Genomic DNA, 12,299 nt, shown 5'->3' on the forward strand with positions numbered 1-12,299 from the left:
GACCTTAAAATTGGGTATCATCGACTTCCTCTCGTCACGGGCAACGCGCTCGTTTTTCCGCGAAGCTCTAGCTCGATCCGGGGCGAAACGGCAAGGGCCCCCTTATACGTTCGAGGCTGGCAAAATTCCAAAACGGGCGAGGGTTAAAACAAACGTTTTTGATAAAACATGTAAGGTTTTCTTTTTATTTTCGAAAAAAGCGTGAAATTTTGTCAGTGCTGGTAGCTTTCTCTATGGCTGTCACTGAAATGGGCTGCAATGCCTGCAGTCGGCCAGTGCAAATACATGATACAGAAAATAGGCCAGGCGGCACCGGTTTAAAAAAGTCATCGAATGCACTTTTCCGCGAAGCTCTTTGTTCCAGAGTACGTCTGCCGATATGTCAGCAATTGCGAAATGGTCAAAATTTGATCTCTGATGAGCTCTGGTGACCTGTCTGTTGGCTAATCTAAAAATTACGGAAGCAATTTGAAACATTTTCGAACAACGCCAACTACGTGTTTCTACGTGGACCAGGAGCCGAATAAGAAGGGGGCTCAAACATTCCCCATCGCCAGCATGGTGTGCAAATCCAGGAGTGCCAGGGGCCGCCGGTAAACGGTGGCGTTGCACTGCTGTTTGACGGCGCCAGCAGCGCACTGTGGCTGACTCAGTTACTGACGACTGGCCTGTGACCTGTACCCCAGGGCCGACCCGGCACCGGAGCGGCCGACGGGGCTGGAGCCATGGCCTGCATCCGTCCTGATGAGCCGTCCGAGTGGGACGCGCCGAGTCCGGCGGCGCCCCACAGGGAGGCCGGACACCGCAGTGTGGTCCAGGTAAGGTCGCCATGCGGCGCCCCACAGGGAGGCCGGACACCGCAGTGTGGTCCAGGTAAGGTCGCCATGCGGCGCCCCACAGTCGGCGCCCCACAGGGAGGCCGGACACCGCAGTGTGGTCCAGGTAAGGTCGCCATGCGGCGCCCCACAGGGAGGCCGGACACCGCAGTGTGGTCCAGGTAAGGTCGCCATGCGGCGCCCCACAGTCGGCGCCCCACAGGGAGGCCGGACACCGCAGTGTGGTCCAGGTAAGGTCGCCATGCGGCGCCCCACAGTCGGCGCCCCACCGGGAGGCCGGACACCGCAGTGTGGTTCAGGTGAGGTCGCCATGCGGCGCCCCACAGTCGGCGCCCCACAGGGAGGCCGGACACCGCAGTGTGGTCCAGGTAAGGTCGCCATGCGGCGCCCCACAGTCGGCGCCCCACAGGGAGGCCGGACACCGCAGTGTGGTCCAGGTAAGGTCGCCATGCGGCGCCCCACAGTCGGCGCCCCACAGGGAGGCCGGACACCGTAGTGTGGTCCAGGTGAGGTCGCCATGCGGCGCCCCACAGGGAGGCCGGACACCGCAGTGTGGTCCAGGTAAGGTCGCCATGCGGCGCCCCACAGTCGGCGCCCCACCGGGAGGCCGGACACCGCAGTGTGGTCCAGGTAAGGTCGCCATGCGGCGCCCCACAGTCGGCGCCCCACAGGGAGGCCGGACACCGCAGTGTGGTCCAGGTAAGGTCGCCATGCGGCGCCCCACAGGGAGGCCGGACACCGCAGTGTGGTCCAGGTAAGGTCGCCATGCGGCGCCCCACAGGGAGGCCGGACACCGCAGTGTGGTCCAGATAAGGTCGCCAGTCGTACCGGCTAGTAGTCTGCTCATATGGATTGCGACCAGTAACCATTTAACTAGATCTTGAGATAGGAGAATTAAATCCCTGTTTTTTTTTTTCCTAAGGGTGAACCGCAGACATGGGTACGACTCAGAATCGAATCATGAATCGACTCAGAAACGAGTCATGAGTCGACTCAGAATCAGACGCTTTTTGACTGAATCAAGAGTCCAGTCGAATCAACAGCTTGCGAAGCCGCTTGAGTCATGAGCTGAATCGATTAAAAAAATTGGGAAGCCGGCTTAGTCATGAGCTTAGTCGATTATATATTTTAAAGAAGCTGCTGAGTCATGAGTCGAGTCAAATCATCATGTCATGGAATCACTCTGAGTCCATTCAAAGGGTAACAAATAAGAAAATGGTTTGAGTCATGATAATTGCTATTTAAAGGTAGTGTGCCAGCTTTCCTGGACCGTATGGAGTTAATGGCCCAGATAAGGAGAACCGGATTTTTAGAACTTATCCATACCTTCAAAACTCATGGAAACGTCTTAAATTCTTCAAATTTTGAGTACCCCAGTGCGAAATTCGCCCCGACGGGTTGTCGGTCGTACCCCAACCACATTTCACACCACTATGAACAATAAATGCACACACTGAAATCGCTATTACCGATATGCTCATCCAATCAAGTTTCGATAAACCCGTTCATCATCATCTCCTGCGGTTTCGAACACGCCTGTTAGGTGGTGCGGTAGACCGCGCCCAAAGCCAGGGCCCCGGTAACGTGAGGTAGCGGAGTCGGGGCAGCGTGCGCTGACCCAAGCCGGGGCCGCGCGTCCTCCCGGTGCCATGTGATAGCCCGGGGCTGCCCGCGGGGATGCGGTAGACCGCGCCCAAAGCTGCGACCCCGGCTTGGGTCAGCGCACGCTGCCCCGACTCGGCTACCTCACGTTACCGGGGCCCTGGCTTTGGGCGCGGCTTCTGCTCATACTTTGTGGTGCGGTGGTGGTGCGTCGGGCCGCGCGCTCTGACTTCGGCCAAGAAAAATGCGTCAGCTGATCATTGTCATTTCTGCCACTTGCGTGTGGTGAAATGGGGTCATAACTTAAGAGACGGCTTTTTCATATCAATTATTTTACATAAAATCATATTTCAAACCATAAATAATGTTCGACAGCCAAATAAAAGAAACAATACCAATACAGGCTTACAGTTTAAGGCTCGACATTGTGTTGTCTACGATTAGACAGCTGATAACTCATTCCCGGACCGTACGTCGTAACTCTATAATGACCTTTGCTTATTGTCACATGTGCGCCGCATTCGCGATTGTTGCCGACGCCTGTTTGCAGTTCAGCCCACTACAGTTGTTATACATATCGAAAATCCGATAAACTTTTAGGCGAAAAAGGCACTATTCCAGGCCCATTTTTGATTTTTTTTTGCGATATTAGGTAAAAACAGAAGCTTCTTATCCTAGGAAAAATAAAATGGGAAATCTTTCAAAGGTGGCACACTACCTTTAAAGGGACTATCCCACCTTTACATTAGGTTTGAGTTGAGATAGCCAAGTTTGCGGCGAGGTTCAGAAACCACTTTCTATCTTGGTCGCAACCCCCACAGCCTCGTGGTGTTGAAGAAATTCGTTCCCTTCATTTGAAAATGTTCCCAGTACAAGTCTCAATCTCTTAACCATTTACGGCAATCTGATGACGTCATTTGCCTTTTGAACGCCTGTCACGCAATCAAGTGAAGTATCACTTGATTTACGAATAAGCCAATCAGAGACCTTTTTGCTAATGTCTGAGCCGCGTCATATTTGAGAGCAAATATATTTGCTGCCAAATTTCCCTTCACATTGACATGAAGTAAATCCTTCATTACGTCACAGATCCGATCTAAATGACGTCACAATGAAATATAAAAGTCGTAATATCTCAAAAAGTATAAGATGGAAACGCGTTAAAACTTGCAGAATTCGTCACTATATCATGAGTAACATTTCCGAATCCTAAACGGTACTTTTTAGAAGGTGGGATAGTCCCTTTAATGTCAATTCTGAATTGCTCTAAGTTACACTACCCAGTGGCCAGTCTAACTCAACTGTCTACGTGCATCCTTGCATTTCTAGTCATAAGATAGTAGGCACAACATTGACCCATCCTAACTTTAGCTTCTGGTCAGGGGCGGCGCCACGAATTTTTGACTGTGGGGTACTAGGGTGAAAAGGGCCCATCCTAGTGAAAGGAGCCCATGGTGAAAAGGGCCCTTGCGCAGTGAAAAGGGCCCATACATTTATCATGGCGTAACCGGCGCTGGTGGGGGCGTTTTTACGCCCCCCGTCAGTTTTTTACGAATATCTTAAAAACAGCGGCACTGCGCGCCGCCGTTTTTGGTACACCTGTTCATACATCATTTCCGCACATGCTGTGAAAATCTCAGACCCGGGTCTTCAAGGTCAGGTCACCAGGTCACGTCAAGTGACCATAGGTCAATGGGAGAACATTGAAATGCGCCTCTTTTGGACGAATGTCGTTCAAAACGCTCTCAAACATCGGTTCATACGTAAACATAACACACTGAATCTGAAAACTGCACCTGTGACCCCTCTGTATGCCCCTCAGGTCATCTCAGGTCATGAACGGTCACCAACAATTGTGTGGCCTTAACTTTTGATAGAGACGTGCTAGAGCGGTGAAAACACGTCAGATGTGTTCAGCTCGACCATACGGATCGACTGATATGCAGCATGAAGCTTACCGGTCAGGTCATGACCTTGACCCAAGGTCAAAGTTAAAAAAATGACCTTCCAAGGTCAACGAATAGTTCATTCGACGTGTCTTGACGAGAGGAACACGATGCTGCCAAAAGTAACGTCGTGACTCTCTTTAGTCAAAAGCTATTGCCGAAAAACATTGTTCGGGAAAACGGCTATTTTTTAGTTTTTGCCCTCAGGAGGCTAAACCGTTGACCTGATGTCAGATCTGAGAACATTATTCAGAAAGGTCTGTAAAAGGGCTATCGAATGCGCTTTTCCGCGGCGCTGTAGCTCTATTGAGTATTGGTTCCCGAGGTAGCTGGTGGCAGTTTCCAAAGTTATTGTTATGCTCTCCGCCAGTGGCGGGAAAGAGAGAGATTCCGAGCGAATGCTTTATTGGTAATGTAATGCGGAATAAGTAACTATTATAGCTGAACAAAACAAATACATACCCCACTCGGGGCGCCGCCCGATCTGCCACCCGCTTAGCCCGAGGATGGCAGGGACGAGTGACGGGATCACTCGTGCCGGGAGAGGAAGCAGCGCGTGACCGGATCACGCGGCTGCCAGGACAGGACTGCCCCAAGGCTATAGAACTCCAGGTAAGGACACCAGCCGTTTGACCTTGAACGCCGCCGGCCGGCCGATGACGTCATTGGAGGCAAGCCGGCTCGGCGGACACACAGGGCGAATGCATAACGGAGGGGCGTTGGAACGTTGCGGGAGCCAGGGAGATATTTTAAAGTGGTTGCATACCACCATTGTTTGTTGATTGATCTACAGACTGCATCCTTTTAAACCTCGATGCATCCTAGGCCTGGATGGTGCGTACATTCGTGGAACGATCACCCCGTCCGACGTCCGTGGTCGAAGCTGTCATAGTATTTAAGACACTAAGACGGGTGCAATAACGGCGATCCGATTCCGATCCCGTCTCTGGCGAATTTAGAGGGGTCGTAAGGACCCAGGCCGAATCTGACCGTCTATTTTTAGGGAAACGGGGTGGGTGAATTGACAACCGATGGCTTAAGAGATGATGAGAAGGGATCCCGTCGTCGATTGTTGTTTGACAGACAACACATGTTGTACTGGGCGTATGACCATCAGAGGTAATCCGGGCCTGAACGCAGGCAAGCATAATTGGTCTGACATATTGTTTAGGAATATAAAATGACCATTGGAGATCATTGAGGATATGATCTCTACATTACGGGATTTCACTAATTACTACGGCCCATAGGGGCACCGCCGGAGCTGTTGTTTTGCCATCGGTCCCAGGCAACTCCAGGGAGCTGTAGTACCCGGCGGCCAAAGCGGCCACCTCGTCGACTCGCAGGTCCTCTGGGATTCCGTGATGCTTTAGTGCTTCACCCACAGAAGCACGGGCATAGCAGTAGGATGTGGGGCTAGGTGTCTGTCCACCTCTTCATTCAAAGAACAACGTGTACAGCGCCTGGTCCCGCCGAAGCTCGGTATCGACCGTGATTTATTCACAACTGGCGGATCCAGGGCCCAATCTTACCAATGCCGTAAATAGGATTTGGCAGCACTGGCCGGAGTTTACGGCACTGATATCAAAGATATCTTTTTCATTTGCATCCAGCTAATCTTATCCAATGATTTTGATAGCGTCAATGATTATGAATGTTGCCTGAACGAATGAATAAGTGAATGTGGAATAGTTCTGAATGTTACCAAATGCCGTGAATGCGCATTCACGGCATTTGGTAAGATTGGGCCCAGGAAGCGGTATTGGACACTGCGGGGGCTTACCCCAAAAAGGTTTCTCGGAATTAATTTAAAAAAAACTCGGATTTCGATTCCTCGCGCACTGCTGTGCGGTGTGATTAACCAACATTTCCTCAGAAAAGTTGTGAAGTTTTCATTTATTTTCGAAAATCGATTTCGGGCGCTGCCCTGGTTGTTGGGGAAGACATTTGCCCCAAATGCCTTCCCCTGGACCCGCCAGTGGCCGTTGCCCCACTCCGAGCTTGACTAAAGACGTCTTCAAACCTCACCAGAAACCGATGGTAAGGTGAATTTAAATCCAATAACTCATCTCTGTCTGCCCGCCTAAATATACTACACAGTACACATGGTACAGCACCCGGCCCTGTCGGAGCTATGAGCCGATCGTGATATTTTCGGCTTTCCCCATCCCAAGCTCGATTAGAAACGTTCTCCTTCCCCACCCGATTGCTGATGTCAATTCAAATTCAATGCCTCATCTCTGTCTGCCCGACCATAACCCATTCATTGCACACCGTTCAGCGCCCGGCCCCGCCAGAAGTATCCTAGCGCGCTGAGCAGTTGCCTCCAGCCGCGTCATCGCGAGGCCCCGCGCGGCCCATAAACGAATACATTGCGCGAATAGCCGTGTCGCCCCCCTGGACTGCCCCTCCGCGCTGCGGCCGGCTCGGCGTCAGCGCGGTCGGGTCGAGGTCAGGGAGGGCTGGCGCACGGGGGTTCGCCCGGCGGACGGGAGGGCTGGCACCCGGGGGTTCGCCCGGCGGGCGGGAGCCATGGCATGGCACCGCGCGGCAGGCACACGGCAGGCACAGCGAGATACACACTCGCGATAGTTAACACACATAACATTATTGAAAGGGACTAAATTTGACCTTTGATGACCTCTGGTGACCTGACCTTTGACCTGAAATTAAAAATCACCGAAGCTACGTGGCCCAGGAGCCAAGTTAGACGGGGGGGGGGAGGGGCGTGAAAACACTCCCTTCCCCCAGCACTCGGCGGAAAGTTCAGGCCACCAGCACGGCGCGATTTAAAGGCACTTGCAATAGCAATTTAACAGTCGACAGTGAAAGATGATAGAACTTGGAAGCTTTTCTTTTTTCTTTTTATAAATTTAGTCCGAACCTTTTGATAGGGAGGATTCACAAGGACACAGCCACCGCTAAGCGAAGCTTGTTGCAGTGACCCTGCCCTCTACCCTCCGATCGTCAAATTCCAGTTCTATGGCAGAATTTAGAGTCCAAAGTTTAATCTTCCTGGCGGTGAGGGGCATTTTTTTGCCCCCCCCTTTAGTTTTTTTTCGATATATCGCCAGAACCGCTGCGCCAATCGTCACCAAACTTTCAGTACCCTCCCGTTAATAGATATTGCACATTGTGACCAAAAAACTTTCCAAAGGCTATGATAGGTTGGCCGTTAATGACGTCAGAGTGACGTCATTTCCGCCATTTTCGACAAAAAAAAGTTTTCGCGGGAAGAGCTGTCAGGCCTACAGCTTTAGAGATACAGAAAAATGTTTTTGACATAAAAGGTGTAGAATTATGAGCGCTACAAATTGCTATCTCGGATTTTTGAAATTTTTGGATTTTGACCCTAAAAAAAGATTTTGTGGATATAATAGCCAAAAATTCCAAAAAAGTTTTTTGAATTTTGAAAAAAAAACTAAATGTTATAGTCCCTACCGCCTTCTATCTACATACCAAATTTGAGATCGATAATTTTTTTGGCCAAGTTATAGCGAAAAAACTGTTCAAAATTTGTGACGTCAAATTTTCAAACTCAATTTTTAGCAATTCTAGACCTCGTAGCGCGAAACAAAGACCACCATTAGACTCCCCATGACGAGCTGCATCGAATCAATACCCATTTTATGCAAAACTAACAGCTGTGAAATTTGACCTTTTTTGACCTGACCTTGACCTGACCTCCACCAGGAAGTGACCTAAACCGTACCTGATAGTCTTATAACCAACACCATTGAGTTGGAAATGAAAAATTGGCCATAAAACATGCATCGAACAACCTTAGTAATGTTGGGTTTATGTGGTGACCCTTGGTGACCTGAACTGTGACCTGACCTGGTATTACCTGTGACCTCTAATAGCAGCATATGTACTAGACAACTGACGCCCTATCGCTGATTTTCGACAAAATGCGTTTTACTCGGTGTTATAGCGCTTTCCCTAGAATACCCGTGAACGGTAAAACATTTTATCTTTGACCTGACCTGTGACGTCATCGCGGACCCCGAGGTCAATGAAATTTGTTTCCTTCGTCAAAATTGACAGGGCTATCGAAAGCCGTTTGAAAGTTCTGGATCCATTCAGTAGTGTCGGAGATACGGGGGGGGGGGGAGAAAAAAAATGCCCCCCTCCACCGCGTGGAAGGTGGCCGGGTTAACACCCGCCCTGGTGTGCGGGGTATTTTTTGCCCCCCTCCAGACTTTTCAATATATCTCCAGAACCGCTGCGCCGATCGTCACCAAACTTTCAGTACCCTCCCGGACATCAATTTGCACATTGTGACCAAAAATTTTTCCAAAGGCTATGATAGGTTGGCCGGAAATGACGTCAGAGTGACGTCATGTTCTGCCGTTTTCGACCCAAAAAAGGGTTTCGCGGGAAGAGCTGTCAGGCCTATAGCTTTGCAAATACAGAAAAACGATAAAACATAAAAGCTGTAGAATTGACAGGGCTACAAAACTGCTATCTCGGATTTGTGAAATTTTTGGATTTTAACCCCCAAAAATCAAAAAATATATTTTTTGAATATAATAGCCGAAAATCCAAAAAGTTTTTTGAATTTCGCAAAAACCGGAACATATGTGATAGTCCTTACCGCCTTCTATCCACATACCAAATTTGAGATTGATACCTCTTTTTTTGGCGAAGTTATAACGAAAAAACTGTTCAAAATTGATGATGTCAAATTTTCAAACTCAATTTTTAGCAATTCTAGACCCCGTAGCGCAAAACAAAGACCACCATTAGACTCCCCGTGACGAGTTGCATCGAATCAATACCCATTTTATGCAAAACTATCAACTTTAAAATTTGAACTTTTTTGACCTGACCTTGACCTGACCTTCACCAGAAAGTGACCTAAGCCGTACCTGATAGTCTTATAACCAACACCATTGAGTTGGAAATAAAAAATTGGCCATAAAACATGCATCGCACAACCTTAGTACCTAAAGTTAGGTTCATGTGACCTGACCTGTGACCCTTGGTGACCTGACCTGTGACCTGACCTGGTAATGTCAGTGACCTCTTATAGCAACTTTTGTACTAGGCAACTGACGCCCTATCGCTGATTTTAGACAAAATGCGTTTTCTTCGGTGTTATAGCGCATTCCCTAGATGACCCGTGGACGGTGAAACATTTCATCTTTGACCTGACCTGTGACGTCTCCGGTGACCCTGAGGTCAATGAAATTTGGTTTCCTTCGACAAATTTGACAGGCCTTTCGAACGCCGTTTGAATTTTGCGGATCTGTCCAGTAGTTTCGGAGATACGAGGGAGGGGGGCAAAGAATAGCCCCCCCCCCACCACGTGCCACGTGTGAACCATCCACCCCCCGGGACTCGCATCTCGACACTGCACGTGCGCGTGACGTCATCAACACCCTGCGAAAATTTCAGCCCAATCGACCACACCGTTTGACCTGCGCACGGCGTCAAAGCACCCCTCTGCAAGGTGCAAACAGACAGACAGAAGGACATACATACAGAGTTTCATTCTACAAATAGTATAGTACTAGGGGATCCTGGCTTGCTTCGCGGCGCGAAAGGTTATAAAATGATGAGGTATAAAATTTGGGATCGAATGGTATTTGTCCCGTGTCGATCGGCTTTCTAGAAGCTAAGATAATCGCAAAAAACCTGTTCGACTTGCAAAAGTACTTGGTACTTGCTTGGTACTTGCAAAAGTACTTGGTACTTGCTTGGTATTGGCAAAAGTACTTGGTACTTGCTTGGTATCTGGAACATGCAAAAAGTACTTGGTACTGGCTTGGTACTTGCAAAGGTACTTGGTACTTGCTTGGTACCGGGTTCGCCGGGTAGGAAAACTTGCCACTCTACTCCCCCCATTTCCCAGTTCCCCCCTCCCCCGCCCCCCAGATTTGGTATCGATCGGTGCTTGTCCGGTGTGAATCGGTCGTGAATAGGCCTTGTTTGTCATTTCTTCCTGGGATTAAAGGGACTATCCCACCTTCTAAAATGTTGTTAAAACCAGTTAAATTGTGCCCGACTTTATAGATTGGATGACCAGGAACACGGTTCTGGCATTTATTTTTCATTAAACATCTTAGGCTTCCCATATTCCAAACACAAACATTCAAATATGTGACGTCACAGCCCAAAATTACCTCCTTCCCCAGGCCACATTACTGTCATAAAGCTGATTCTTTTTACTCTGTAGGCACCACAGCAAAGTTCAGACCAAGTTTTAAGCGATTTTTCAACGAACAAACCCATTTAAATCAGAATGACTAAACGAGGTGACGTCACACTAACGGTCGCTCCATGTTGAAGATAGGGCCTTGTACAAGGCCCATTTTCAAATGAAGGGAACGGATTTCTTCAACACCAAGAGGCCGCGGGGGTTGCAACCTAGATAGATAGTGGTTTCTGAACCTCGCCGCAAACTTGGCTATCTCAACTCAAACCCCATGTTTAAGGTGGGATAGTCCCTTTAAAAACGTCTCTGGCATGGCCGGCACTCGGCGATGACGTCACGGTCACTTCTGTCTTCATCGTCCTTGTTTGTCATTTCTGGTGTGGATTAAAAAACTCAGCTTTGTGTCATTTCTTGCTGGGATAAAGAAATGGACAGACACCTCGCAGTCAGATGCGCACCAACACAGGTGCTGCCATCTGCCCCGGGCGCCGTCTCCGCGCTGTGATCGGCTATATTTCTTTCGGGACGCGTAAATGGCGAAAGTTTATTGGTCTCACCGGGGCTATTGAAGACGCTCTTTGTCACGGTATCATTCGTTTTTATAAAAGTGCTTTGTGTGCGCCGCATCGAAGGATAATATCGGTATGCCGAAGGTAGAGCTTAAAATCCTACCGATAGATGGCGCAAACTACAGTTGGTAAAATCGGGACCTGTTTTTCACGAATGGCTGGTGCATGTTTGGAGCTAAGGCAAAAGCGTGCATAACGTAGATTGGCCAACTATATCACGATGATATCTAGACTGATTACCGTGTCATACGTTGGTCGTGCACACTACAGGGCGCCTCAAGGCCGCCAACGGAAAGAGTAACTCCTCACCCGGTTATAAATATAGTCTGAGATTCTCGTTCCGTAAGCATCAAATCCTCGCCATATAGTAATTTGACCAAATAGTATTTGGACAAGTGGCTGCGCCACTTGCTTCGCGGCGTAGCCAGAAAATGGGTCAGCAGCCAATTTGCCTTCGAATGGTATTTGATTTAAATTGATCTGTCGTCTGGAAGCAGAAATATGGACGGGAACGTGCGGGGGAAAATTTTGAACATAATAACTATTCTGAGGGCTTAGTTGGATGAAATTTGGGTCATACAGGGTCAAGTCAGGTCAAGTTGGTCATCCTTGGTCACACTGGGTCAGGCCAGGTCACCTTCGGTCAGGCCAGGTCGTATAGGTCACCACGTCACATTGGATCGGCCTGGGCCATACTTCTACTACTTCTACCCATACCTAGAGACATGTTAGTGTGGAGAGCAAATAGATATTATAGGATTAAATTGGACTTACTCCACAAGAGAATCGTTTTCGGTCGGAGCTTTCGACATGTATTACATGTCCTCTTCAGCGAAGGTCGGTAATCGGGGCGAAAATAATAATCGGGGCCGAACGTTTTATTTTCGCCCCCGATTACCGACCTTCGCTGAAGAGGACATGTAATACATGTCGAAAGCTCCGACCGAAAACGATTCTCTTGTGGAGTAAGTCCAATTTAATCCTATAATATCTACCCATACCACTACTCCTACCACTACCCCTACCACTACCCCTACCACTACCCCTACCCCTACCCCTACCACTACCCCTACCACTACACCTACCACTACCCCTATCACTACCCCTACCACTACCCCTACCCCTACCACTACCCCTACCCTACCCCTACCACTACCCCTACTTCTACCCCTACCACTACCCTACT

General features: G+C 49.1%; 1 protein-coding gene across 2 annotated transcripts in view; it reads left to right on the forward strand.

The window, feature by feature from the left end:
• The first annotated feature begins 664 nt into the window (after positions 1-664).
• Positions 665-12,299, forward strand: part of LOC122388483 (neuron navigator 3-like) — a 326,891-nt gene continuing 315,256 nt past the window's right edge. For both annotated transcript variants that reach the window (XM_043379619.1, XM_043379620.1), the window contains exon 1: positions 665-818. In XM_043379619.1, coding sequence (XP_043235554.1) covers positions 726-818 — 93 coding nt within the window. In that variant the 5' untranslated portion in view covers positions 665-725. The remainder of the gene's footprint in view (positions 819-12,299) is intronic.

This window comes from Amphibalanus amphitrite, unplaced genomic scaffold (assembly GCF_019059575.1).
Source record: "Amphibalanus amphitrite isolate SeventyFive unplaced genomic scaffold, NRLGWU_Aamphi_draft 000324F_arrow, whole genome shotgun sequence".
Lineage (NCBI taxonomy): Eukaryota > Metazoa > Arthropoda > Thecostraca > Balanomorpha > Balanidae > Amphibalanus > Amphibalanus amphitrite.